Source organism: Podarcis erhardii (assembly GCF_964252035.2).
Source record: "Podarcis erhardii genome assembly, chromosome: 11".
In the NCBI taxonomy this organism is placed as follows: Eukaryota; Metazoa; Chordata; class Lepidosauria; order Squamata; family Lacertidae; genus Podarcis; species Podarcis erhardii.
The window spans coordinates 55,927,103-55,942,227 of record NC_138501.1 but is presented as its reverse complement, the minus strand read 5'-3'; the positions used below and the strand labels follow the sequence as shown (position 1 = coordinate 55,942,227).

The following is a 15,125-nucleotide window of genomic DNA, read 5'->3' as shown; positions in this document are numbered from 1 at the left end:
GTGGTTGAGGTCAAGGCGGTGGCCGCCCCTCTGCCACCGCCATCGCTGCAACATCAACGTCCTGAACATGTAGTATTTGTTTAATTAATTAGTTAGTTAAAGTTCCCCAAATTCATTGAAAAAAATCTGGTAACCTTAGCTTATCCGCCATGCAGTTTTTGCAATCAGAATCACTCCACCTGTTGGCATCCCACAATCTTCCCCTGCAGGTGGGGCTGGGGGATGTTTTGATCCTGGGGGTGGATCTGAAGGCAAAAGAGGCAACCACCTTTCTGAAACGAAGCGCTGGCTCTAGACTTGATAGACCTCCAGTGAAGGTGAATGTGGGAAGGTTCAGGACACACAAAGGAAAGACCGTCTTCACGCTGCGCAGTTAAAGTGTGGAACCCCCAGGAGACAGAGATGGCTACCAAATTGGGCGGCTAAAAGAGGATGAGAGGAATCCCTGGAGGGGGAGAGGGCTCTGTCCATGGATCCTGGCCGCAATGGTCACAGCTGGGGGCAGCAGCGCTTCCAAATCCCAGTTGCTGGAAGCCATAGGAAGGGGATATTCTCTGGTGCTCAAATCCTGCTTGCGGATTTCCCATAAGAGGCACCTGGATGGCCGGGGGGGGGGGCAGGATGCTGGCCACGATGGGGCGTTGGCCTGATCCAGCTGCAGGCTCTTCTTATTTTCAGATTTGTTTCTGGCAGCACCTGCCTGGGAGCCACATCTGCATCCCTTGGGCTCCAGGATGGAAGGGGGGGGGCAGGAAAGAGAGAAAGTGACAAGGGGAAGGAAAACAAACACCGGGGAGGGAGGTTAACAACATTTCCCTTCCCTAGTGCTTGCAGGGGACTATATGTCGGGGTGGGGGGTGGGGGGGTGGGGCAGCATCCATTCCATAAGGGGTCAAGCCTTTGATGGGGGATGGACTGCAGACAGAACCATTTTGATTATTTAAAAAAATCATGCCACATGTTGCCTTCAATTTTTTAAGATCCTTTTGTTAACAGAGAAATCTGAGGGCTCCCTTGGACAAAAAACAAGGACACCAGCCAGGAATACCAGAGCAAAACAGCAGCCAGTCGGCTTGGTCTTTACTCCCACCTGCCACCAGGTGGAACAAGATGGAAGCCCCGAACAAAAGAGAACCCAAACCAGTGGCGTAGCGTGGGTTGTCAGCACCCGGGGCAAGGCAAGTAATTTGCGCCCCCTAACCTGTGGATTTGCCCTAACCCCAGATGTTGCGCCCGGTGCGGCCGGCCCCCCCCCTGCACCCCCCACGCTACGCCACTGACCCAAACTTTTATTAGCTGCTCATCCCCATGTTACACCCCCAAAAAACTACATCACTCATACATCATGAAAAGGGAGGTCTGGTGGCAGTAATCTGAGCATCCTGGACCCTGCCCCATGGTTCCCCTTGCCCTCCACCAAACACCCATGGAGTGTCACAAAAGAGACATTTACATTTCCCTCTTTCCCAGCCAAGTTAATCACACCCTAATAAGTTGAATTAATAATAATACCATATAGCTACTATCATAGGAAACATAGAATTTCAGAATTGGAAGGGACCCCAAGAATCATGTAGTCCAGCCCCTACAATGCAGGAATTGCACCTAAAGCACCCCTGACAGATGCCCAGGGCTTGAAATATCGCTCTGTACAAAAGCACCACCACCAAATGCAACCAACTGGGGAAGGAAGCAGCTGAGAAAGAGGAAGCCTCACATTCTCTGCAATGCTCTGCTGCTCTGCTGTGCGGGGGGGGGGGGGGGGCATGCCTTGGGTCCCTTGACAGGCTTGCATGAGACTTGGACTTTGCATGCCAAATAGACGAGACACCAAGTGCTGTAGGAAGTCTGGTGCTTGTGGTTGGTTGACGGACCCTGTCAGATTTCAGTTTCTTTCGCTTGCCATCAATTTCATCTCTTCTGAAGACAGCCCAGGAGCAACCAGCCAGCCAGGTCTCTCCCTTTGCCATCAGTTCAGGCACAGCAGGGCCTCCCCCCACCCCAGGATGGCACAGGATGTGACCTACGCTGACCTGCAGTTCGTGAAGACCCCTCCAGAGAGGAGCCAGGAGAAAGGCACATGGAGCCAAGTGGACCAGATCCAGATGCCCCCCTCCATGACTGACCCCTCGGCTCCTCTTCCAGACCCCAGTGAGGGAGAGCTGACCTATGAGAACGTCCAGGGACCCCCCTGCCAGGGGGAGAGGAATCACACTGCCACAGAGGGCACAAAAGGTGAGTGCCAGCCAGCTCTTAACCCACCTGGATCCTCCACCTGCAATGAGGAAGAGGAGGAGGACTGGGGGAACTTTGGACATTACTTATCTCTCCAGAGCAGTGGCGTAGCGTGGGTTGTCAGCACCCGGGGCAAGGCAAGTAATTTGCGCCCCCTAACCCGTGGATTTGCACCCCCTAACCCGTGGATTTGCCCTAACCCCAGATGTTGTGCCCGGTGGGGCCGGCCCCCCCTGCACCCCCCACGCTACGCCACTGCTCCAGAGGAGGGGCCAGTCTGTTCCTTCCCCACAAATGAGATTGGCCACGAATGCAACTAAGAAGCTTGGGCCTGACAGGGAATTGGGGCTGCCTTCAGCTCCCTGTCTCCGCACAGCCCTCCCTCCAGGATCTGGCTTCCTTTGAGGGTTGACCCCATTCCACAGGAACCCCAAACTGACCCCACTGAGTTTCTCTTCCAGAGTCAGGCCGTCGGACCTGGTACGCCATCCTGGCATTGTTGGCCACTTGCCTCTTCCTTCTCACTGCCGCCATAGGACTGGGGGTCCGATGTGAGTAGCGGGTGCCCCCTGCCCAAGCCCATTGAGCTGATAAATGGGGGAGGGGGGAAAGCACCCTTGGATGTTTCAGCCGTTTGATGCAGAGCTTTCCCTGGAGCCTGGGCTCAGAGACAAGAGCCTGGCACCCTCCAGGCAGAGGGCCTTCTTGGTGGTGGCACCTGCCCTGTGGAACGCCCACCCATCTGATGTCAAGGAAATAAACAACTATCTGACTTTAGCAAGACATCTGAAGGCAGCCCTCTTTAGGGAAGCTTTTAATGTTTGATGTTTCATTGTGCTTCTAATATTTTGTCGGGAGCTACCCAGAGTGGCTGGGAAAACCCAGCCAGATGGGCAGGGTGTAAATAATAATAATAATAATAATAATAATAATAATAATAATAATAGACTCCAGTTCCCATCAGCCCTGGCCAGCATGGCCAGGGTCAAGGGGAGCTGGAGCCCCACAACATCGGGAGCACACCTTATCGTCTCCCCTGATGTAGGAAATGTCTGTATAATACATAAGACATGCATAGCCCTTGTTTGCATATCTCTGAGCAGCTGTTCCATTGGGCCAAGCCAGCCTGTGTGCCCCCCCCCCATCCAACAGAGGCTGGCTCCCCTCTGCCATGCTCTTTCCTGGCACCTGAAGGTCCCTCCTCCTCCTCCTCCTCCTCTCATGTCGCCCCTGCTTGTGCTCTGCAGACTGGCAGGTCTCACAGCAGCTGCATAAGGTGACTGAAGATGGCAGCGCCCTGGCACGGAGAATGGGCTCCCAGGAGGGCAGCCTGGCCCAGACCCAGGCCCAGCTGGAAGAGGCCCAGGAGGAGCTCCACTCCACCAGCCGGACCCTCCGGAGCTGCCTGGCTGCTGGGAACAGGACGCAGGAGCAGCTGAGGCAAGCCAACCAGAGCCTGAGGCTCATGCAGAAGGAGAAGGATGCAGTTCAGCAGCTTCTGGACCAGACCATGAAGAGTATAGAGGACACCAAATATTGCCAAAACATTGGTATGCCTAACCCTAACCCAGAGCTGCCCAGAGAGGCTGGGGAAACCCAGCCAGATAGGCAGGGTATAAATAATAATAATAATAATAATAATAATAATAATAATAATAATTATTATTATTATGGCAAGGCTGGCAGGACACCCCATGTGTCCCTGCATCCCCTTCCCCTGCGGTGGTGGACTTGGCTGAGAAGCTCATATCTGCTCTGGCAAGAGCTCCAAGCCTGGCCTACATTTTACTTCCATCATCCTTCTCCATCCAGTTTTCCTTTAATGATAGTAGATCATTAAATAGTAGATCAGAAGCCGCAATTTGGTTTTCAAATGTTTTGGAAGTTGAATGGACTTCTGGAACGCATTCCGTTCGACTTCCAAGGTACCACTGCACTTTATCTAGGGGGGCAACTATGCCCATGGCAGGATAGAAAGGACCATATGGCGCAGCCTTGAGTTCCTTAGAAGAAGGGCAGGGTTTAAAAAAATCTCAAAAACCCACGAGGAGGACCAAGCGACACTCTGTACGCTTTGGCTGCAACTCCATTATGTGCAGAAGAATGCAAGTCGCAATGCTTCCTCCCAGTTAGAGCGAAGCATCTGGGGGAAATATAACAGGAAGGAAGGAAGGAAGGAAGGAAGGAAGGAAGGAAGGAAGGAAGGAAGGAAGGAAGGAAGGAAGGAAGGTTATCTCAGCTACCTCCCTCCAGGCCAAAGAAGTCTCAGCTTTTTGTTTTTTTTTTTATAATAATTTTTATTGATTTTACAACATAAAGAAAAAACAAAACAAACATAATGCGACTTCCCCAAACCTCCCCTTCACTGCATCCAAATTTCAAAATTTTTAGCAATTCTTCATCCCATTTTTATATTTAATTCTCTTTAAAAAGAGTTTCTGCTTTATAAATTTCGATTTATAGCTGTAATTCTTAGTGTCCAATCCCCTGACATCTTAACATTCCGAAATTTTACAACAATTTTTAAGATAGATTTTAAATTTTTTCCAGTCCTCCTCCACTGTCTCTTTCTTCTGGTCACGGATTCTGCCGGTCATCTCTGCCAGTCCCATAAATTCAGTCACCTTGGTCTGCCATTCTTCCAGAGTAGGTAGTTCTTTAGTCTTCCAATACTTCGCCAAAAGGATTCTTGCTGCTGTTGTTGCGTACATAAAAAAGGTCCTATCTTTCTTTGGTACCAATTGGCCGACCATGCCCAAGAGAAAAGCCTCCGGTTTCTTTACAAATGTCCACTTAAGGATTTTCTTAATTTCATTATAGATCATTTCCCAGTAGGCCTTAATCTTTGGGCAGGTCCACCAAAGGTGATAAAAAGTTCCTTCACATTCATTACACTTCCAGCAATTGTTATTGGGCAAATGATATATCTTTGCAAGCTTGACTGGGGTCATGTACCACCTATAGATCATTTTCATTATGTTCTCTTTCAGGGCACTACATGCCGGAAGTCTCAGCTTTTTGTTCATTGCGCTTTCCTTTTGTGCTACTCGAGTGCAAGGAGTTGGTGGCTAGGAAGAGCCGGTCCCTCTGCCCTCTTGCCAGAGGGTATCAGGGAAAGGTCCTTTCACAGCTCTCAGTCTTCTGATGAAGTGGCTGTGGCGATCCCACAGGGTCCCCGGACGTTGAACGGTCTATTGATCCCTGGGCCACCACTGTGCTCGCTTCCCCGCTGCCACCAACCCGTTACTCTTGGGTACACACTGAGTCCAGACAGTTTTTAAAATTGAACCAAATAAACAAGTTTATTTTATAAACATTAACAGGTTTATGGTTTCTCAGAAAATATTCCTGTCAGTATCTTAACTTTAGTTTCTTTACGAGCCTATACCTTCCTAACACCTTCCTGACTGATTATCTCAACTGTTTGACTTAACAAATTCTCTCCCTCTCTCACATCAGACTAGCCCAACCCACAGACTTACCCTCTCTCTCTCTTCTCAGACTGACTTCTCAGCCACCCTAACTCTAACTCCTAACTCCTCTCCTTGGGTTCCCATTGGTTATTTATTTTCCAATTAGTTAACCCTTTCCTTATGAACCCAGTATGAAGTCACACACCTAGGAGGGCAAACGCCGCAGTGGCGCCGAACACAAGCGGTGCTTGGGGGCAGAACTGCGGCGTTTGCCCTCCTAGGTGTGTGACTTCATACTGGGTTCATAAGGAAAGGGTTAACTAATTGGAAAATAAATAACCAATGGGAACCCAAGGAGAGGAGTTAGGAGTTAGAGTTAGGGTGGCTGAGAAGTCAGTCTGAGAAGAGAGATGCCCTCCTTGAACATGGTCAGCTCACCCCATTTCCCACTTTGCCTGAATTAGAAATATAGGCTTGTTTCTGTCTGGGAATGTGTGTGAAAAGGGTTCTCTCCCTGCATCAGCCTGAGGCCTTGGCTCCACTGGGTCCCAGCTGGGTGCCATCTGGGTCCCACCCTAAGCCGGCCTGAGACCACGTGGCTTTCAGCTCAATGCCTTCCTTTGACCTTCTCTTGCCTTTCTTAGGCTGTTGTCCCCGTGGATGGAATCTCTTCAGGTGGAAATGCCTGTGGATTTCACAGGAAATGAAGACTTGGGAGGAAAGCGAGGAAGCCTGTGAGACCATGTCATCTCAGCTGCTTGTCATCTCAGCTTCTTGTTTTAAAGCCCTGGAGTGCAAAACAGCTATGGGGTGCCACATTCATTGATAAGGTAATAACTTTGGGGTGCAAATGCCTCGGACTTTAGGGAATGGGGCTGCTGGTGCTGGGGAATCAAGTCCAGAGTCTAGCAGATCATGAAGAAATATCCACCAGGACAGGGAGCAAGGGGGAAGACATAACCCCTTGATTTCTCAGTGCACTTGCCAAAGAAACACCATAGAACTGGTGGGGATTCAGTGGGTCACTCTAGCCCCCTATGTAGATTGTGAAGAAGAATGTGCACAGAAGAAGCTGTGAGCATTTTTGCTCCATATACATAACCTCCAGTGGGCCATTCCTCGCTGAATTGTGTACTTTTGAACTTCTGGGGGAAGGGGAGGTATATATTTGGGAGACTTTGTATACTGACCAGGGAATGTTTGTATACTGACCAGGGAATGTCAGGGGTGCTAGACTCCTCTAAATTCAGAGAAAGTCAGAGAGGCCGGGCACAAAGGAATCCAAGGCAGCTGTGGGGAGAAACAAGACACTTTGGGGGTGTTGATGCTGTGAACCCCTCCACCACAGGCTCAGGTTGCATAAATGTGCACTGCAAATAGACCATATGTCATAAAGACATCACAGTCTCCTCTGTGCCTCATTTCCAAAAGGAGACACAAAGCCCGGGTGAGCGCCTGGAACCCTTGGGATCTCACACCGCTCAGAGATTGGGGCTCAGAGATGCAACACTATACCTTGGCTGCAGATAAGATCAGCCAACTCTCCAGTCTCAGTCCCAGAGCTGGGAAGGGGTGTCGTGGAGGATTCTGGGACGGGTGTCCTGGGGACTATTAGTAACTGTATTGGTTCTGCATATATGAGCCTCTTAAAAAGGGAGGAAGGAGAGATCCATTGGGAAGGAGGTCTTTCCCTCTTAATATTTTATTCTTTCTCCTAGAGAACTCAATACTGGATTGGACTTAAAAGCCGGAGCTCTTTCAAAAGCTTTTGGAAATGGGTTGATGGTTCGGACTTTGGACAGTAAGTGGAATAGAGACTGTCCCTTTGCTACCCATCAAGTCAGATTTGCTTGGGCTGAACAGAGCAGAGTTCCCCCCGTCAGCCCCCCCCCCGCATCTGCACCCTGCAGCCTTTCCCCTTCTTTTAGGGCTCCTCCCCACAGAAACACGCTCTTTACCAATGGAAACAATTCTGCAGAAAACCCAGGCTGACATTTGCTCACTGGGCAAAACTGGGCTTTCTGTGGAATTGTTTCCATTGGTATCCCAGGAGAAACTGAAACATTTCTGAGGTTTTCTGGAAAGTCTTATTTTTCCCCCAAAAGTGTGTCCAGCCTACCTATTCAGAACACAACCTTTCCAGGACAATAATTTGGGAGCAAAGCAATAATTCAGATACGAAATCAGTCCAAGTGACCCTGAAGGCTCTGCTCTGCCTCCACGGTCTCTGAATTCCAGGGGCTGGAACCACATGAGGGGAGCCTTGCTTTGGAGTGTCCCGTTGGGGTCATCCGATGGGCCACTGTGAGACCAGAATGCTGGGCTAGATTTGCCCCCCTCCCTTGCCCTGATCTGGCATGTAAATTGGGCAGTGCGTGTGAGAGTGGATCTGGCTGAGGGACTGGATTAGGCCAAATTTGACCGGTGCCCCCCACCACCACCTGCTGACGTCACAGTGACCTCAGGTGAGCTTTTTGGAGCTGTACTTCCATCATCCTCAGTCAGCATGGATGATGGACAGGGTTGGTGGGAGAGCTGAAGCCCAGAAACTCAGATAACGATGAATGGTGAGGAGGGATTGGAGCTTTGTGCCTTGACTGTCATCTTTGTCTTTCTAGAGCTGAAAGTATTTGGACTTGTAGCGGTTCTAGTGGCAACTGCCTTCAAATGAGCAACAGAGCCCTGCAATGGTGTCACTGTTCAACAAAAAAAAGATACATCTGTGAGAAGAACGCTCAATAACCACAGCCAGTGTGAGCTCAGTAGGGCCAAAATATGTCCAAAGACCCCCGACAGGCAAGGCCTTCTCCTTTTCCCAGCAATGAACCCCCTTCCTGCCATCAGGCCTAACTTTTCTACTACATACACTGAATGTGTGTCTTGTGCTACTTGTAACAGCCATGGTCCCCCCATCCACGAATCCTGCGAACCATAGTTTGTTAGGGGTGTGGAGAGACCCCCTTCACAGGGCTACAGTTCCCAACTGTGTTGGCAACGCCAAAAAAGAAGAAGAAGCTGTGGCTGTAGACCCCAATAAGGGAGAGACATGTTTTGCTGCAGCTGGGGCAGAGGAAGGTGCCTGGTTGTGTTACTGCAGATACACCAGGGCGTTCCTTCTCTCTTTGCTCCTCCCAGCGGTCATTCCTCTTCTGGTCACTGTTGTGGATACACACCTTCCGGTTTGCTAGTAAAGATGAATTACTGTGCTGCAAAATGATGCATGTCTAAAAAGTGTGTCACCACCAGCCGAGGCCGGACGGTCAGGGGAACATTTCCAAGGTGACACAGCCTCTAGAGGGCCACTGCCAAAGCCATTTACAGTGGTACCTTGGGTTACAGACGCTTCAGGCTACAGACTCCGCTAACCCAGAAATAGGACCTCGGGTTAAGAACTTTGCTTCAGGATGAGAACAGAAATCACACAGCAGTAGCAGGAGACCCCATTAGCTAACGTGGTGCTTCAGGTTAAGAACAGTTTCAGGTTGAGAACAGACCTCCGGAACAAATTCAGTTCTTAACCCGAGGTACCACTGTATTGGATCTGGAACACACGAAAGGAAAGGGTGGTTTATGGTGAGCTGGCAAATGGCTTTATTCTCTCTCTATTCGCAGGAAAGTCTTGCTCTTTTTCTTTCATTTCATTCTTCAAATTATTGCATTTTGTGTTTCTGATATTGTATTATGGTTTGTTGTTTTTGCTTTTTACTTTGTAAGACCACTCAGGAAAATATTACTTTCAGGCAACCATATAACAAATTTTATTTATAATTATAAAGATTATATCAATACTAATACTAGTAATAATAAAGATAAAATTGGAACTGAGTGTGAGCTCATGGCTGGTCACTCTCCTTGGAGAAATGCTGTAACAAATCAGTGGACACAAGCTCCCCACCCACCCACCCTTCTCTCTCTCTCTCTCTCTCTCTGACACACACACACACACACACACACACACACACACACACACTTCATGCAACACTGAACCATAATAGGGTGGTATTCAATTCAAGTAAAGGTAAAGTTAAAGGGACCCCTGACCATTAGGTCCAGTCATGACCGACTCTGGGGTTGCAGTGCTCATTTCGCTCTATAGGCTGAGGGAGCTGGCATACAGCTTCCGGGTCATGTGGCCAGCATGACTAAGCCGCTTCTGGTAAACCAGAGCAGCGCACAGAAATGCCATTTACCTTCCCGCCGGACCTCACCACGTCACGGGGATTTGAACCGCCAACCTTCTGATCAGCAAGTCCTAGGCTCTGTGGTTTAACCCACAGCGCCACCTGCATCTCTAGTAGCCCCTTAGAAACCAACTAAGTTTGTTCTTGGTATGAGCTTTTGTGTGCATGCACACTTCTTGAGATACACTGAAACAGAAGTCACCAGACCCTTATATATAGTGAGAGGGTGGGGTGGGGTTTTTCTCAGAAGGGTAGTTGGAGATGGGTGATAGATTCAGTGGGTATGGTCAACCTTTTGACTGCTGTTAACATGACTGCAATTAGTCCTCTTGGAAAAAGCAAGGGATACTATGCAAACACCCCAAAATAGCTTTAGCATGTGTAATGAGACAAGAATCCAATCTGTATTCAGACCAGGGTAAGTCATATGCAGTCCCTAACTCCTCATGGGTTTGAGACCCATCAGCTCTGTTAGGAGTTCGGCCTACACTCGAGTAGGACCCTGGCAGAGACACATGCCCGACTGGCATGTTCTCTCCCTCCTGGTCTTTCTTTCGGGAGCTTCAAAAGCTTTCTTCTGCCCAAACATCACAGCAACTGATGCCAACCGACACTGGCACACTTAGGGATCCGCAGAGTTTGTGCATCATGTGTGACAGACCTCAGCAACTCAGCATATTGGCTAATCTACTTTATTTACATATAAACACACACAGAGCACTGCAAGATGGCTCCCTCTCTCTCTGGCATCAGACAGCAAAGAGAAAGAACAAAGGACAATAGTCCCACTTCATGGAACACAAGAACACAAACATCCTGTCTCTGTCACTTCCCACTTTGTGGTGTCAAAACATACACCGTCATGTGGTAGACAACAATCCCATGACTGCAATCATGGAACAGGAATTCTAACAAGCTTCCCTCACCTTGTTTAGCTGGCTGCTGGAAACCATTCCTGGGGTGTAGCCACTGCCACCTGCTGCCAGCTTCTAGGAGCCACAGGTAAGAGCCACTCTTCTAGAGCAGAGTGCAGGGTGGGGACCAAAGGTGCTCAAACGATCCCAGAAGGAGCAGGATACGTCCCCCACCAGAGGTCCTACCCCTTCCCTAGCACCTCAACAGTAGGATGAAGCAGCAGCAGGGGGGAAAGGCTAATGCTACACTCGGCCACATCCACAGAAGTCTTGTGTCCTGATCCAAGTAAGTAACAGTACCGCTGTCTCCTGCCTTGGTGAGACCCCGCCTGCAGTCCTGGGCATCCCAGTTTAAGGAGAATAAGGACAAGCTGGGAGGTGTGCAGAGGAGGCAACCAAGAGGATCACGGGTCTGGAAACCAAGCCTGATGAGGAACGGTTGAAGGAGCTCGGTCTGCTTAGCCTGGAAAAGAGGAGACTGAGAGGAGATATGAAAGACGTCTCTAAATATCTAAAGGGCTGTCACATGGAAGAGGGAACAAGCTTGTTTCCTGCTGCCCTGGAGGGGGGGACCCGAAGCAATGGGTTCCTAGGACAGAAAAGGAGGTTTTTAAACAGAAGGTGGGTGGCTGTGGTGCCTGCATTGCTGGGGGTCAGACTAGATGATCCTTGGGCTCCCTTCCAAGCCAACAAGTCTATGATTCTATGATTCATCTTTGGGCCTCAGACTAATTCACTGGTCCGGGAGGGGAGGGGGCCTGGATCCGCAGGGGGGCAGCAGTGGGGATGTCCAGGTTCTGCTGACGGGGCAACACACCCTGCAGGGGAAGCCCCTTCCGTCGGCCTGTGACGCTGACTTGCCCGATTGCGAGAAGGAGCAAAGGGGAAAGAGGAAGCCATGCTTTGATGCGCCGCTGTGCGCCGAGGGGGCCATGCAGCTGGCCTGGGTCCCTTGAGGAGATTGCAGGGGAGAAGGAAGGTAGGACTTTTATTTTCATACACTGCAGGAAGTCTCTCACATTTCACTTTCTCTAATTTGCCACCACTTTCCTCTTTTTTCTGCAGAGAGCCCAGGAGCTCCCCCCCCCATCCCAGTCTCTCATTGCCACTAGTCCAGGTGAGACAGGACCCCCCCCCCAGGATGTCACAGGGTGTGACCTACGCTGACCTGCGCTTTGTGAGGACCCCTCCGGAGAAGAGCCAGGAGAAAGGTACACAGAGCCAACTGGCCCCGATCCCCTCACCAGGGTCCCCTCCGGGTCCTCCCCCCATGCCTCACCCCTCGGCTCCTCTTCCAGACCCCAGCGAGGGAGAGCTGACCTATGAGAACGTCCAGGGACCCCCCTGCCAGGAGAAGAGGACTCCCACCCCCACCGAGGGCACGAAAGGTGAGTGTCGGCCAGGTCCTTTTTATATATATATTGGTTTTACATAAATTTATACATTATAAGGTTCTTTTGAACCTTTGGACTTCCTCCCCTCCCTCCATGGCTTCCATTTCCAAAGAAAATGTTTTCTTTTTCTGCATCTTTTTTTTGTTATCTATCTGTTGCATATTCATAGTTTCCAAAGTTCATTTCACATTATAAGTGTCATTGCATCCTTGCCAATGGTTTTAACTGTTTACAGTGGTCTTTTCAGTATGTTAAAAATTATTCCAGTCTTTTAGGAATACAGTGGGGTCTTCTCTGAAAGGTCCCTCACTCACTTCTGAAAGGTAAGGACCCTGTTTCTCTTTCAAAAGAGGACCCCTTTGATTACAACTGGGGGCCTTGCAGCCACAGAACTGACAGAGGCTGGGCTTCTCCCACTGAAGCAAAAAGCTCCATCAACCCCAAAGGGCTCTTTCAGGTGTTTTGCACAAGTTTGTTGTTGTTGTTTTTTAAAAAAATAATACACACATTTCTCAGAAATTGTCTGAAAATGTAGGCTTCTCTTTTTTAAAAAAAACCATTGGTTTCTTATCTTCCTCATCCTCTGCACTCACGGCAAGGAGCCCATTAATATAGGTCAATAATACTACCCTGTACTGAAACATCACATCTTAGGTAGGACAATTTAAGTGCTCAAAAGAACCTCAGGTGAATTTGTGACTTGAACCAAAGAATTCTATGTATGGTTCTTAATGGTCTTTTGTTTCTCAAAGCCCTTAATAAAGGGAGTCACAGCAAACCTCAAACAGGCAATGCAGGCATCACGATTAAAGAATCCCCTACAGATGGCCAACTCCCTGCAATGGAGGAATCTTTCACCCAGTGTGGGGCTTGAACCCATGATGGTGAGGTTAAGAGCCTCAGGCTCTGCCAACTGAGCTCCCACTACTATTCGGCAGGCGCTGTGCAAAGAAACAGTGACACTCGCTGCCCAGGAAGCTCATAAACTGTGCACCTAATTATATCTTTGCTTCTTTTCCTCCTTGCTGGATTGGGGCCCTCCTTGAGCAGTTTCTACTGCTTAATATTGTTATGAGTTTGTGGAAGGAAGGGTGTAGGCAGTTGTTAAGCTATAAGCCAGGCTAGCTTCCGGTGTCAAGGGATCGCCTGGGTGAGCAGCTATTAGGAGAACAAAGGAAATGGGCTCCGTGCAAGAAGACAACTGGGCGGCCCCACGCCCTGTTTTTTTTTTAAAAATTATTTAGCCCCACATTTCTATCTTAGCTTCTCTATCCCCTACACCCATTCACCCTCCACTAAAGGCCACAGAGAGGATTCAGGAGTCCTGTTAATGGCAGTTGCTCAATATTCCCACCCTCAGGAAAGCAACTTCCATCTCCACTGCTGCAAGAAACAGTGGGATGAAAAGAAAGAAAACGTTGTTCTCTCCTAACTACCCTTCAATGTTGAGCTGCTTTGAGGAAGGCAGAGTTTGACCGCATCCTGCTTGGGTTATAGTGCCTGAAAAGACACTACTATGCATTGATGTCCTGGCCATTTCACAAAAAGATGGGGTTGCACAGGCTCTGACAACCTCACTGGGAACTTCACTGTCATCATGAACAAGAACAAACTCAAGGCACCGAGTCTCCTCTTCATAACCCTGATGGGCTTAGGACCCTCAGGATCTACTTGGCCAGAAGCACAAAGGATTGGAGACCATTGCAGACTATTTAACTCACGAAGTGGAACAAGTAAAATGTCCAAAAGGTTACACATGATACAAACGGTTCAGCTTTCACTAATCAGTGTAATTGGCTGACCCCCCCCCCCACTCCCTCAGTTCAGAGATGGAAGGACAAAGCCTCAGTTTAGAGTTAAAGGGGGCAGTCGGGTGACTTAGAAGGAAAGCAGCAAACTTGTTGTTGAAAGTTAAGAGCATTGCTATTAGCAATAGCTCACAGCATCTATAGCCTACATATACTGTAATAGGGGCATTTAAAATCAGGGTTGCCATAATGATCCGTAGTTAAAAATAGAACTCAACAGGTTTGGGGTCTTCCTAAAAAAAAGTTCAACAACTTTTGGTGTGTCCTGGTTTTTCCTTTTTGAAAGCTGGTTGGCACTCGGTAAGTAAAACTTACAGCATCACGATCACCAACAAACCAGGCAGTTTTAGGACTGGGGAAATTCCTAGCCCATTTAAGGGGAGTCTTTGGGGTTCAGGGCCTTCCAGAAAGGAGACAACAGGCACCTCCAAACTGTTCTGGGGTCATGAACAGGCTGCCCATCCTGGGTTTTTCTGTGTTTAGAATGTTTTTCATCCTGAGATTATGTACCTCCAGATTTTCAGACTGAAGAAGGGCTCCCAAAGAGGCTTTAATTTCATGAACTTTTTACTCAAATTATCACTGGACCCTTTTCAACTATGCAGAATATAAATCCGGGGGGAATCTTGGGGTTTCCGCAGCCATTCCACCAGTCTGACTTGGGACAGTGGCTCTCCTCATCTTGGGGTGTTGGGCTCTGCATGAGAGGGGGCCCCCTCGCCGAACAAGAGGAGAGAGGACCCCAAAGGAGCCTGCTCCTTCCCCCACAAATGCCTATGCATACGATTGGCCACGATTGCAGCAAAGCCTGCTGGGCCCTGACAGGGAATTGGGGCTGCCTTCAGCTCCCTGTCTCCACACAGCCCTCCCTCCAGGATCTGGCTTCCTTTGAGGGTTGACCCCATTCCACAGGAACCCCAAACTGACCCCACTGAGTTTCTCTTCCAGAGTCGGACCGTCGGACTTGGTACACCATCCTGGCATTGTTGGCCGCCTGCCTCTTCCTTCTTTCCACCGCCATAGGACTGGGGGTCCGATGTGAGTAGCGGGTGCCCCCTGCCCAAGCCCATTGAGCTGATAAAAGGGGGAGGGGGAAAATGTCTGTGAACCACCCTGAGATCTTTTGATAAAGGGCAGCATATAAATTTAATAAATAAAATATAATAAGTGTCGCAGGCAT

The 15,125-nt window shown here is 49.3% G+C and overlaps 2 protein-coding genes across 3 annotated transcripts in view; both read left to right on the top strand.

The window, feature by feature from the left end:
* The first annotated feature begins 1,765 nt into the window (after nucleotides 1-1,765).
* Nucleotides 1,766-9,424, top strand: LOC309352778 (B-cell differentiation antigen CD72-like). Its single transcript, XM_081881600.1, is given in 7 exon segments — nucleotides 1,766-2,235; nucleotides 2,697-2,786; nucleotides 3,483-3,785; nucleotides 6,293-6,383; nucleotides 6,385-6,478; nucleotides 7,367-7,449; nucleotides 8,267-9,424. Coding segments are annotated over 7 exon segments (1,227 nt in total). The 5' UTR covers nucleotides 1,766-1,793; the 3' UTR covers nucleotides 8,391-9,424.
* A 2,196-nt stretch (nucleotides 9,425-11,620) lies between these two features.
* Nucleotides 11,621-15,125, top strand: part of LOC309352805 (B-cell differentiation antigen CD72-like) — a 27,642-nt gene continuing 24,137 nt past the window's right edge. The window contains exons 1-4 of one of the 2 annotated variants that reach the window (XM_081881648.1): nucleotides 11,621-11,722; nucleotides 11,809-11,954; nucleotides 12,042-12,131; nucleotides 14,894-14,983. In XM_081881648.1, coding sequence (XP_081737774.1) covers nucleotides 11,885-11,954; nucleotides 12,042-12,131; nucleotides 14,894-14,983 — 250 coding nt within the window. In that variant the 5' untranslated portion in view covers nucleotides 11,621-11,722; nucleotides 11,809-11,884. Of the gene's footprint in view, nucleotides 11,955-12,041; nucleotides 12,132-14,893; nucleotides 14,984-15,125 lie in introns of both variants that reach the window. The other variant, XM_081881649.1, reaches the window with a different exon arrangement.